Source organism: Serinus canaria, chromosome 8, assembly GCF_022539315.1.
Source record: "Serinus canaria isolate serCan28SL12 chromosome 8, serCan2020, whole genome shotgun sequence".
Classification (NCBI taxonomy): domain Eukaryota; kingdom Metazoa; phylum Chordata; class Aves; order Passeriformes; family Fringillidae; genus Serinus; species Serinus canaria.
The window spans coordinates 21,579,319-21,592,670 of NC_066322.1; the positions used below are offsets into that span (position 1 = coordinate 21,579,319).

At 39.6% G+C, this 13,352-nt stretch overlaps 1 protein-coding gene across 1 annotated transcript; it reads left to right on the plus strand.

Annotated features, from left to right (window-relative positions):
- The first annotated feature begins 1,968 nt into the window (after positions 1-1,968).
- Positions 1,969-13,110, plus strand: ATP6V1G3 (ATPase H+ transporting V1 subunit G3). Its single transcript, XM_009088465.3, has 3 exons — positions 1,969-2,130; positions 9,446-9,546; positions 12,766-13,110. Exons 1-3 carry the CDS (start codon positions 2,049-2,051, stop codon positions 12,937-12,939), a joined length of 357 nt encoding a protein of 118 aa, XP_009086713.1. The 5' UTR covers positions 1,969-2,048; the 3' UTR covers positions 12,940-13,110.
- Positions 13,111-13,352: the final 242 nt, after the last annotated feature.

The window sequence follows — 13,352 nt, forward strand, 5'->3', positions numbered from 1 at the left end:
TTATTGAGAACTGCTCTGAAAATTCAAGGGGTCTCACCCATAATGCTTTCAGCCAAGTCCAGAAACTGAAGCACTTTAATTTGCCAGTAGTTTTGTAACATTTCTTGCTGCCATGAGATTTGCTTGACAAGACCCTTTGCCTGGAAAGGGATATACTTTTGATGTCTGAGACGAGCCTGACATTTCCACTTCCTATTTAATTTTTAAGTAACTTCTGCTTTAAAGTTCTGAGCTCAAGTTTCCTGCCCCAAGTAAACCAGATCTCTTCATTTTTTATTTTCATTTTCCACTTCTGCTTTTCTCTGCCAGTAATATCACTCGTAGCTGAATCACAGTGGCAAATGGCTCTCTAACTCTACAGTTTCCACATTTTCTGTAGAATTGATCATCACTTCTTCTGTGTCTGAATAAAATAATTTCAAGGCTATACATTAATATCTTCTAAAAACAGTGCCATGTCTGCTGTCCAGAGTGAACCAGAGTGAACCTCTGGTTTCAGTGCTGGAGATGAGCAGGCATCTCACACAGCTTCTGGATGAAGAAATAAACTCAGTGTTTAGTACACTGTAAGAAAGGCGGAGCTTGAGTGAAATTTGACTTTAGAAACATTAGCACAGAAACATTAGAACAGAAAACAAAACAAACTCCTTTTCCAGATCTCAGTGCTGCTGTCATTCAGGGCACTGGCAAGGACAATAATAGGGCCAGAGGGTTCTCCTTCCATTTTCTCTCAAACCTACAGCTATTTAGCAGGGAAAAAAAAGCCTTCATAGACTACTTCATGTAGTACACATTTCCTTGTCAGGATCAGGTAACAGCCTAGCACAGCAAAGTAGCAGCATGACGCAGCTGCCCTAGGAAGCCCCAGAAAACAAAAGGCCCTAGAATAAGAGCCATTAACAGAGAGCACCAAATATTTTTTATATAAATGTATTTTATGCATAATTATGCAGAAATCATATCACATGTATAAATACATAACTATGTGTATAAAATTGCAGCATGAAAAAAACATTTATACCAGGAGGTGACCTCCAGTCCTGGCAGAGCTCTATCAAGAGCCTGTAATAAATATACTTTACTCATGCTGTGAGGTATTTTTTTACAAAAAATAAATCTATCTTAATTATGCAATGTGACATTTCCTCTGCTATGCAATGGCTGAAGCACCTGTAACAGGTGGGATTTTTTAGGTTTTTTAATGAGGATTCAGAAGATGAACATGCTGCTTATTCCTGCAGTAGCTCACAAACCGCTCTTTCCTTCTGTAGGGAATGGGATGAGCATTTACAGCCACACACAAGCATTTGACTGTTGTGTGCGTTATGACTTGAAAGTAAAACCTAGTCCACCGTTCATACCTTGCAAGAGTCTGGATCTTAGAGCTAATCCCAGAGTTTCTCACTCCATCTCATCTCCAGTCACCTCTGTCATGGCAGATTACAAGAGCATACCTCAATCACTAAATGCTTTTTTAAACTTTAGTCCCCAGTGAATTCATTCCCATTGAAAAATTTTTTTAAAGTGAAAACCCTAGTAAGTAGTGTTAAGAAGTAACATTAAACAGAAGCCTGCAAGCAGTTTTTGGTGTTCAACCAAAATTAATTGTTGAATGAACTTGATTCTTCATTTGTGGGGAAGTTTTATTTTAAAAAAATGCCAAGAAAATATTTTTTCCCTCCAGTTCCTAGACAAGATTAATTGTACTCTGCTTCAGAAATAAGAGCCTAAAAAAAAAAATCCCCATTAAAATATAAGCCATTTGAAGTGCTCTTTTTTGCCCCAGTGTGTTAATCAGAGACTTCAAGTTCTCTGTGACCCTGAGGAGAGGAGGACATTCCCTTCAGCCTCACTGCCATAATTTTCTGACTGCACTCCCAGGCCTGCGTGCCCAGCAGCAATCCAGGCACAGCCAGCTGGGTTGGTACAATCTGGAAGCTTGTTGCAATAACACACAGAACATAAAACACAAGGAAGAGCCTGGCAGCTGTATAAAACTCCCTCTGAGCTCCAGTCTCCACAGAAGTTCACCATCCCCAGCAAGCAGCATGACCAGCCAGTCTCAGGGAATCCAGCAGCTTTTGCAGGCAGAAAAACGTGCCAAGGACAAACTGGAGGAAGCCAAAAAAAGTAAGTAGTTGGCCTGGTTTTACTGTACTCCTCAAGTGCAAGCCCTTCAGAATTACAGTAGCTCACAGGAAAAGATTCTTTCATCTGTATACATGCACTAGTACTGTGCCTTGACTGCAGCCAGGCATTAACTCAAACCTGAACATTCAGAGTTTGCTTAAAACCCTGTGTTCTTGTGCCTATGTGTGCATGTGCCTTATTACATTAAAAAATGTTTTCTTTGTTATATTCATCCTGTCAGCTGCATTTGTTCTTCCTTTATCTCAGTGTTGATCATGCCATTACTGCCTTGCTATTTAAATTAAAATCCTACATGCCAGCTCTAGAAGACTAGACTCCAAACTCTTGATTTTTCTTAACAGGTCTTGCTAAAAATTTTTTTGTGTTCCTCTCTACTTGCAAAATCCAGTAACTTCTCGTAATTGAACCCAGGCTTCAAAAATTATATGAAAACTAAGGGGAGACTTCAACACCCTGACAGTAATCCAAGTCACAGTAAAACCATGAGCACTCTCAGTACTGTAATAGATCATTCACCAAAGTTTTATTACATGGTACAAGCAATTATTCTCCTGGGTGCAGGTACAACCACATGAGTCATTGACCTGCACTAGCACTGAAACATTAATACTGTTTTCCGGAGTGATCTTGCTTCAGAAACCAGCAGCAGAATGCAAAGAAAATGGATGACAATGATGTCATGTGGAGCAAGAGTGCAATTATAGGAATATATTTTGTTTTCCAGGGAGGAATGGAAGCTAAACAGAATAATTTGTGTAGTTTCCATATCCCTTCTGCACGTGAATCAGCTTTGGTTTGTGCTCATTAGTCTTTAGTGTGATGTATCAATTTGTACAGCAGCACACAAAAATAAATAGAAAGGCAAGTCCCCTCCCTAAGCACCCAGGCACTGCCTGTGCCTTGCAGACACAATAGAGATTAAAACAAATCCTCCCACCTTCATAAAACAGACCTCTCAGGCAGAAACCTGAAGGCAAGGGATAGTTGAGTAGTGTTTTGACCTCTTACACAGCCAAACTAGGAGCTCTGGGAGGGATGGTTTTTTCCCTTCTCATGGAGGGCAGAGGAAACACACTGCCCCTCAAAGCAAGAGAGCACACTACCTGCAAAGGCATAGCCTCAGTGGAAGGAGGAGTTTGGCCTGAACACAGATTGCAGAATCAGGCCTTAGCTTGAAGTGGATTACTTTTGGGTTTGGGGCTTTTTGGTTTATTTTTTGTTTTGTGGGTTTGTTTTGTTTCTGTAATTTCATTTTTGCTTGTTTTTAAAACCAGAAGAGTCACTTTAGCTTTTTCTATAACAGTCAATTAAAAAGGAAGCTTCATAAATTAGGAAACTCCAAAAATGAAAAGAGTAATTATAACATAAAAGCGATGACCAAAGATGAATGTCTTGCAGAATCCAGACACAGTTATGGATGCATTTACTCTGCTCTGCAAAAGACACACTCCCTTGTCACCACCTCAGCCTCACTTGGAGTGCTTGTGATAAGAACAGGATTTCTTACAGATCAAGTATCTTCAGACACCTCTGAGTCAGAAACTTGAATTAAACCACTGCCAGTGTTTACCTCAACACTAACACACCAGTAGGAGTTATTAACCAGCTACAGGAAAACAGCTATTAAGAATTTTGCTATCAGTAAAATTATTCATTGTAAAAAGATATCACTATGGCTTTCTTTTCTATTACTTTTAAGATCACTTTTTTTTTTTTGCATTTATAAAAATGCAAAAATTATTAAGGAAAATTAAGATTTCAATACACAAAAATTTAAACATAAGAAAACAACCCAGTGGCAGCGAGGGAGGAACAGGCTGCCCAGAGCTGGGGAATCTCCATTCTCAGAGACATTCACAACCCACTGGATATGGCCCCAATTAAGCTGCCCTTGCATCAGGGAGTGCATCCTATGGACTCCTTCCAGCCTCAGCACTTCAGTGTGATTCCATGGAAAACCTCAAGAATTTCCAAACTTAGCTGATGAAGGGCAACCAGTTTAAATAAGTCCACCCTGGATTTTGCTCTAAACCAAGCATTACATGTAATATACCAGTATAATTCTACCTAGACCACCATTATATTCGACATTGCAAGAAGTTTGCAGTGAAGCTACAAAACAAAATGCCCATGTTGTCCCTAATTTAAGTATTTTTCATAGCACTGTCACTACACCACCTTAGATAACTATGCCAGCATAAGTTAAATACTGTGGGACAAGGGCAAAAGGAATTCTTTTAGAGACAAGTCTGGCTATTCTAAGTTGGGGTTACTTCAGCAGTCTCTTCCCCACACTGATTCTGCAGTTAGACCAAAACAAAGGATTGCAGAGTTTGTCTCTGAGCATGAAAGCTAAGCTGAAAGGCAATACATGAAATGCAACAGATCTGTGCAGTGCAGTTGGCTGACCTGTGCACACACAGCTGGGTGGAACAAGGAGGGAGGGGCTGCTTCACCCCAGAATGGGCAGCTCAGATCCACCTGGCACCGGCAGGGATCAGCAGCTGCTGCTCAGGGCCTGCACTCTGCAGGTCTGGGCTGCCAGGGAAAGCACTGAGCCCTCCCAGCCCCGTGACCTCCTTTGTCGCCCCTAGCAGGCATTGCACAATACCACTGCACAGATGGGTCTGGCCACTGTGCTGTCACTGGGACATCAGGTGGCAGCTTGTTTCTGGGACACACCAGGAAAAGGCATTTGCAAGGAAATGGGACTAGCAAAACTACCCTGATGCAAAGCCTTCAGTGTTTACAGTTGATACTCACATAACCAATCAAAATGTAGTGTGAACACACATAATATTGTATATAAACAGTTAATGGGCCTAGGTTTTGCTGACATATGTGCAGTTGTTAGTAATGCAAAAGCCACTTGAAGTAACTGAAACAATTAGCAAATAAAATTATATTGATACACACTAAACAAAACAAAAATATAATGCTAAAGCTCCTCTATACATGCTTTCTCTTACTCCTTGCTCAATACCCTTTTCCCTGGCATGATATCATTAGCTGATATCATTTATACCTGAAAAATTATTAATATTTTAAATAATTAATTAAATGAACACATGCCAGGCTGAAATTATTTGATTGATTAAACACACGCCAAACCAGTCTGCAATCCTTTGACCTCTTGAACATGGTTCTGCTTTATCTATCATTTTTACTTTAGGCACAATTTGGATCCCAGAAATAACTGAGCATTGTCAGCGCCAAGACATCAATTCCTGAAAATCCTTTTGGGTAAACCAAGGGAAACAAATATGTCATGAACACTGGGCTTAGCAAAACTCGTGCTCCTATAGATTTTTATATATCCCCTTGAATTTCTCATGCCTAATAAAAAGAAAACTCAGATGAAAGATTATAGAAAATCAGATTAAAACCAAATGTTAATCAAAATAAGATATTGCAAACAGAATTATATCCATGGCGCTCTCTTGGACAATATCCAAGACATATTTTATTTACTGAGAAAGCTATACATAATGCTCAGCTGCCTCTATTTTATTAAAAGTACAAAATCGTTTTCTCACAATGCACATCCCCAAATCCCATTTTCCAGACAATTTAGCAAAGACAACTGAAATGGTTCTATTTTAAGAAAATATGATTAATTTTTGGCAGCTTCTTCAAATGACTTGATTTCTCTGCAGAAATTCAGCTAGGAGCCTAGATGATATGTTTGAAAACAAAACTCCAATTTTAGCATTGCAGTTTTTAGAAAGTAAGATAACTTAGTGTTTGAACAAATTAGAATGCAACATTTTTGCCTCCTACTGTCTTTTTTACAAGCTCTAAAGAACTCCAATAACCTAAAAGACACCAGTTCTTGTGGATCTAACCAGAGCAAAGTGTTTCGTTAACATCACAGAAATACCTAGAAAGAAGAATATAGCCTTTCTCCATGCTAATAACACCTTCCCATGTTAGGCAAGAAAATCCTGTACAGTGCTGACTGCTCACAGCAAGTTTTTTAAAATTTGGCCAATTTAACACAATGCCTAAAAACTTATAGGCTGTGGACAAAGCAGCCAGGCATAGCACAGCTGCTTTGCTGCTCCCCATCTTCAAGGATAGTAGGAGGAACATAGAGCCAGCAGAAATCCTGGCCCCCACAGCATGACCTTTGTGGCAAAAAAATCTCTTCAAATTTGGGGCTTTTTGTACCTCACCTCTGTGATCCTAAGGAAATGTCATAGGGCCAGGCTGGTTTGCCCATCCTCCTGCACTTCTTGCCATCTTTTTGCATGATTTTGGCCAAATTTCAGTGCTCCACCACCCTTCATTGTATAAGGTTGATTGATTTCAGCTTGGCTGTGCTCTGCAGAGAACCAGCCCAGCAGATCAGTAAGGCTTTGAAAAGGCAGTCCTGTATTGCACAACTACAGTAGCAGAGAAGTGGTTAACAACAGACTGATTAATTAATTTTGGTTTGTCCCTAGTGGGACAGCAGGTTAAGCTCTAGTTTCTGCTTAACTTAATCAGGTGCAGCATATGCACCATCGCATATGTTGGCAGTTGCCGATTCTGTCCACAACGTTGTTGGACTAGCAGTAATTTACTCACAGCTTTTCCACTTAATTAAATAGGAAGCAGCAGGTTCCTGCTGTGCCAATCCTAAAAGCATCATGGAAAACTGAAAGGACTGTCACCCTACAGTGACACCCTATGTATTGTGCTTACTGCAGAGCACTGTCAAGAGCTGACACGTATGTATGCATATACTCTTTGGTTCACTATCTACATTGTCAGAGGCAACTGAACTGATGTTTTGTAGTTAATCTCTTTCCATTTTCTGCATTTTAGATGGATATATTTATCTATCTGGTGGCCAAATATGCAACATATTTACTACAGATGGCCCCCCAGATGGAATTTGAAATTAAAATCCCACTGATTTTGAAATAATTTAATTTGCTATAGAGATCCAGTTCCTCAGCTGGTGAAATTGGCAAAGCTTCATCGTAGTCACTCCCCCTGACTGCCAGCTCCAGAGAATCACCCCCCAGCTCTACTCTACAGAGTGGAAACTCTACAAAAGGCTGATCAGCTCCAAATTTGGAGAAGAGAATAAGGGAAACTTCAAAATACAGACTTGAACCTGGTTCCAAATTTTGTTGTCCAGACTTATGTCAGGCTCTTACACAGATCTGTCAGTTCACTCATCCTGGTCCCAACACTTCATACAGTGAGTGGCAGAAGCTGGGGGAAATCAGCCTTTTTCAAACAAATACAAACTCTGGAAAAGTACCCACTAGGTTTAAAACTGCCTCTCTCCCCTTTATACATAAGTACAGTGGCTCAATGGGAGAAGGACTGTGAGAAATATGATTTCCCACAGACGAGAGCCCTGCACTGATGGACTGGGAGTCAATAAAGCTATTTAGTTCCTCAGTAGGCTTTTCCTTCCTGTAGAAAGCCTGTGTACATGCCACCCCCAAGGTTCCACAATAAGCCAACAGTCTAGGAATCAAGACTTAAAAGGTAATTCCCATTTTGTGCATCTCTCTGCTTCTACTCACCGATCTGCAGATAATTATTTTGGAAGGAGCAATCAGCTGGAGAAGTAATTTCCTGCTGATTCAGGTATTTTACCAAGGCTTTTGCTGAATCTCAGATGTATTAAAACAGTCTTTCTCCCAAGCTTCAGCTCCCTCATTATGCCATGCTCAGTGGGAGCAAGTTGCTATATTACACATCTGATAAGGCTTGAGAACCCAGCTCAGGTGTAACCAAACCAGTGTAACAGTTTAGGGAGAGAAAATGAGACATATTTAAGTTCATCTTCCTAGCCTAGACAAAGAATGTTTCCTAGGATTTCAAGAAAGGAGAGAGGTCTCTTTTGTATTCTGTGCTTGAATTTAGAGTCTTAAAAAAAAAAAAAGCCAAAAAAATGGTTCTTATTGCTCAGTGGTGTTAAATAGGTTGTTACCATAAGTAAATAAATCAGTGTGCCACAAGAGATCAAGATGGCTCTTTCAGCTGCCTAGGCCGCCACTCTCACGTTCTTGTGATATCCTAATTTAAGCAACTAAGCAATTTTTCAGCAACTGAAGATATTTCTCCTGTTACGAAAAGGGAGCAGCCTTATTCCCCCCGCTCCTAAAATTCTAGCTGTACAGCAGAAAGAGACCCCAAAAATCAGCACCAGCCCAGGTGTCTCAAGTACAGCATACCAACATTCCATGCAAGAGGTGTACAGTTAAAAATTAGTTTCCTCACAAGGTAGTATAGCAGAATCCTGAGGAGCTCCATGCAACTTTACTGACTTTATAAATGACAGAGAAGCCCAGAGGGGTTTTATGACAAGCTTGCCAGCTCCTTCATGTAGAACCTTAAACAGCACATTTCCATCAAACCATTACTCTTGTTCTTTACATGACAACTCTGCTAGATCCAGGAAGGACCTTATGTCCAGTCCTGCAGTGACTTTCAGGCTCTTGATTTGATAAACCCATAGTGTTTTACCTAAAACAAACTGTTCACAGCAAACAAAATTAGGTATGCAAGCAAGCCTGGTGAGGAGGAAGGCTCTAGTTTCCACTACACCTTTAGATGTCACCTTATAGATCACCTTGTTTAAAATGAAAAGAAAAATAATATTAATCCCTTTCATGGTTTCTGTGCACTGGCAAAGAATTGACCTCCTTCTCTTAGTCACCCACCTCTGCATTTAACAAAGGTTAGTAGAAAAGGGTGGGGGAAGAAAGGACAAAACCTCAGAGTTGCAACTCAGTTTGGTAGTGGTTAAGACATCGTGCATTGTTTTGGATATCTGCCAGCTCTAAGCAGAATCCAGTTGGTGTGGGATGAAGGGATTCTGGCAACCAATCAATACAGGAAATCTTACAGAATAACGTCTTTTCCCATCCGTGACAACTAAAATCTGTTATCTGGCTGCTACTATTGCTGATGAAGAAAAGAGATATATTTATTTAAACACCAAGCTGTGATTAGAAAAAAATGCATTTGTGTTGCAGGAAGATGTCTACTTGCAAAAAGACTTCTGTTGTCAGCAAACCAAGAAGCTCTTCACTTGATGTGTGCTTCTGCACGGGAAGTTAGTCTCAGAAGAGGGCTACCTACTGCCTGACTGGCTAGCAATCAAAAAGTATTCTAAATAAGTCATTTTGTCTCTTCTGACCATTCTTGTGCAAATAAATCTGATGGACAAGACTTTCAGAAAAGTCAGTGTTCTACTATGGCAGCTAAAATATCTCTGATTTGGAGAGATTCATCTTTGGGGATACAGGGAAGGTATGAAATAAATGCTTCTTTCTTGCCCCTCTAGGAAAGGGTAAAAGGCTGAAGCAGGCCAAGGAAGAAGCCACAGCTGAGATAGACCACTACAGACTACAGAGGGAGAAGGAATTTAGAAGCAAGGAAACAAGCGTAAGTAAGAAACCTGCATGTGTTCTTTTGCCTTACCAAACTGCTCAATGGTAAACCAAATTGCTTCCCAGAGTATTACCTGGAGACTCCTGGAAACCAGTATGGTTTAATCATACTGATTAAACACAGAGATGTCATCTACAGTGTCTATATGCTTCATTTGGACTTTTTCACAGGCTTTGAATGCATTTGTAGAAGAAATTGTGGACATTCACCACTAAAATGGTCCAGATTCCATATTTGATTCATGTTTATGCTTTGAAGATGTATGTCCCTTAAGGAAAAATACTTTTTGGTCCTTTTTCTATAACCACAGACAGACCTAGTTCCCATTCTGAAACTGGAGGATTCAGTAACGTGGATGTGTCAGTAAAAACAAAAGTTTAAAATGTTTTTTTCCATTTCTGTTCCACTTCAGCTGTCTCTGTTCATTACCTATAATACTGCATCCCTTGTCAACTGAAGTCACCAAAACTTTAGAGTTTTTCACTGTTTCTATAGTAAAAGTGGTCTGACAGAATATTTTCCTATCTGAATAAAGCCATTTTATACATTTATGGCACCTTGCATTTTTCTCTAGTATTTCCATGAAATTCACAAACCATTCTCTTTTCACCAGGTGACCTTCCTCCGACATTCTTGTTTTTCCCCCCAGGTTGTATCGTGCAAAGACAAAGAAAGTTTTGTGCAAAAGCAGACACGAAATGGGAAAAAAAAAAAAAAAAAAAAAAAACCACAACAAAGAGAGGAAACAAAATCTGTTTTACTAACCTGTCATTTCAGTCACACTTCACATAAAACATTTTCCAGCAGGGATTGCAACAATTAGAAACATCTATACACACAAAGTATTGGTATCATACCCTGCCAACACCCAGACACTCTGTCACACAGGCAGGCCAGGTAGAAATGTCTTAAGTGTGAAGTTTCTGTTGTTTACTGACACCAAAATAAAGTATAAATACCTCTAACATCTGTTCACCTTTCAGTCAAGCCAGAGTTCTTGTTCTAGGTTTTGATAGCAGAAGAGTAAAGATGTTGCTTTTTTGTGAACTCCATTTTTTCACCACAACCAAATTAAAGCTGCAGGGAAGGGCCACTATTTGTCAACGGAATGTTTCACACGAGCAGGACAGAGCACATATTGCTCCTCAACTGACAGCATGTTGTACAAGATCCTTGCAGTCCTCCATGTTCCCTGACCCCATTATGTGGCACATTCACCTACCCAGACAAATGCCATCATTATTAACCTGTGTCTGGAGGCAGTCAGGAGCTCCAGCAAAGGCAGTGCAAGGGAAGCTCTGATGCTCAGTTTACTTTCTTGGGTATTTGGACACAAGTATTTTTAATTCTGTCACAGTCTCCTCTAATGCCATTCTTCCTCCTACTTTGTGTCACTTTTATCCAAACAGGATCAAATTTTCTCATACTATGGGAGGCTTCATATCCATCTAGAATTAAGAACAGCAACAGAAAAATAAAGATTGAGGTTAGAATAATGATATGAAAAGCTTTTTTCAAAACATGCAAAATTTTTTGCCTGGATCTCAAACCAATTTTGCTTTTTCACTTATTTTCAGAGGTCACCTAACTTTGGAGACGTGCAGCCTAGTTCTGAATTTTGTGGCTTCTGAGCCAATGTAATTATTTTATCAGCTTTGAAATGACACTAGCATAAAACCTGTATGTGAAAAATAAGGGAAAAACCTTCAAGGTCAGCAAAAATCATAAGCTAAGCACAGCACTGCCTGCATTCTACAAGAAAAAGGTCCTCAAATTCAGAAGCTGAAGAAGAGAGAGAAAAATGTATAGAAGAGTAAGAGTTTATATAAGACTATTATCTCAAATGACATTAGCATGAGCTGAAAAAGAAGTTCTGCAGAAGCTCTTCTTAAAATTATAATACTTTTCTTGAGGCTTTTCAAAAGTATTTAGTGTCTGGATAACATGCAACCATCTGGGATCTCTAGAAGGTTACTTTCCCCAGTGGAAAAATTCAGTTCCATAAATCTGGTCTAAGCTGTACAACCTTTCCCACACACAACCCTTGCAACTTGTCTAAAAGTTATAATAAAATGTCAGCTAAAAATAGTTATTATAAAAAACTATAATCCTTTCCTAATACTTATTATTATGTCTACAACCTACATTTCTTCCAAACTGAAAAATGGTTGACATGTGGATTATGGACAAATGTCTTACTATGTTGCCAGGTACTGATAAAGAGAACAGGGAAGGTGGCCTGTGCAAAGGATGCTTTTCCTTCTTTTAAGGGCTAAGTTGGGCTGAAACCACACAGAAAATAGAGTTAATGACCCCTCCCTTGTTTCTGGTCATGCTCTAGGTACCCCACTAATATATCATAGGTTAGCTCCACCTGCTAGTCCACCCCAGAGAACCGTGGCAAGAACAAGAATAATATGTTACTTATTCCTTTCTTACTCTGCCAGCATGCAGAAATGTCTTCTTCTCCCCTCATGGAATTCTTTAGCTGGAAATCAATTTCTCTGCTGGTATCTGAAGGACTTTTCCATAAGGGAAGAATTCAAGGGATGTTGGGGCAATGGGGGAGGAAGGAGCAAAGTCACAGATATGGAATGTGTGCATCTGTTTATAACATAACCTTGCTAAAATGTTCAGTGAGTCCAGAGTCAATTAAATTCTAAGCGAATGTCTTGATATTAACTGTGCCAGAAGCTGTCTGGTATTTCGCCAGATAAGAAAATGTAACATTAAAAGACCTTGTCTGAGGCCTGTTGAGGGTTATACATCACTAACTGCTGAAGACATTTCAAGTACTCTGAAACTGTAATTATGCATTTTCAGGAAGGCTTTTCCATGTTTGGTCCTTAGCTGCACTCACAGGCACTCTCAGTGAGGCCAAATGAAGGCACATAGTGATAGAACTTAGCTGCCTAGTCATTAAAATAGAAAACAAATTAAAACGAGCCATATAAGAGACAAAACATACACAATGTTTTTCCCACAGCGAGCTGGGAAACTTTCATTACATGGGGAGATTCCCATTGCTAATGAGCATATGAGAGTTGCCTTTAATCCTGTTTTTATGCCTACAGTTGAACCCAGATCAAACCCTCACTGTTCAGAAGCACTATGATGTGTTTGTGTTATGCTTGTGCTACATGATGAAGAAAAGTACAATAAACATGGTTCTATATAGCCTCTCATTTTGCTCAGAGGTCTTCTGCTTTTCAGGTAATGGGGTCCCAAGGTAACCTCTCTGCCAAAATAGAAGAGCAAACAACAGAAGCCATCCGAAACCTCACAAGCAGCTACCACAGGAACATGGAGGGCATGATGAAAAAGCTCTTGAGCACAATATTTGACATCAGCCCTGAAATTCACCCAAACTTCAGACCTGCAGTTTAAGATTCACTGATGTGCTGTGTTTGCAAAGCAAAGTAGCCTTCTTTTTTGATAAGCATAAATACTTCCTCATGTGTTGTTTCTGTATGTGTGAGAAAAAAAGAGCACTGAAGCCAAAAGCACACAATTTCACACAGGCTTTTGATGTGACAGGAATTATACAGGGTTTTACAAGCATTTGTTGGAATATTGTTTCCTGTAGCTAAGCCCCTGTCATTTAGGCAGGGGCAAATCAACAACAGCAAAATAAATGATTATTTGACACCAGCAGGTTTTCAGTGGGAGTCTTTGTTCCTTTTGTCTTATAAATTTTTCTGTACTTGGATGCTATGCTGCATAAGGTCTGTTTATCCTAATCTTTACTATACTTCAAGTTACATGAAATAGAATATCACAAAAAACTAAAATGGAACATT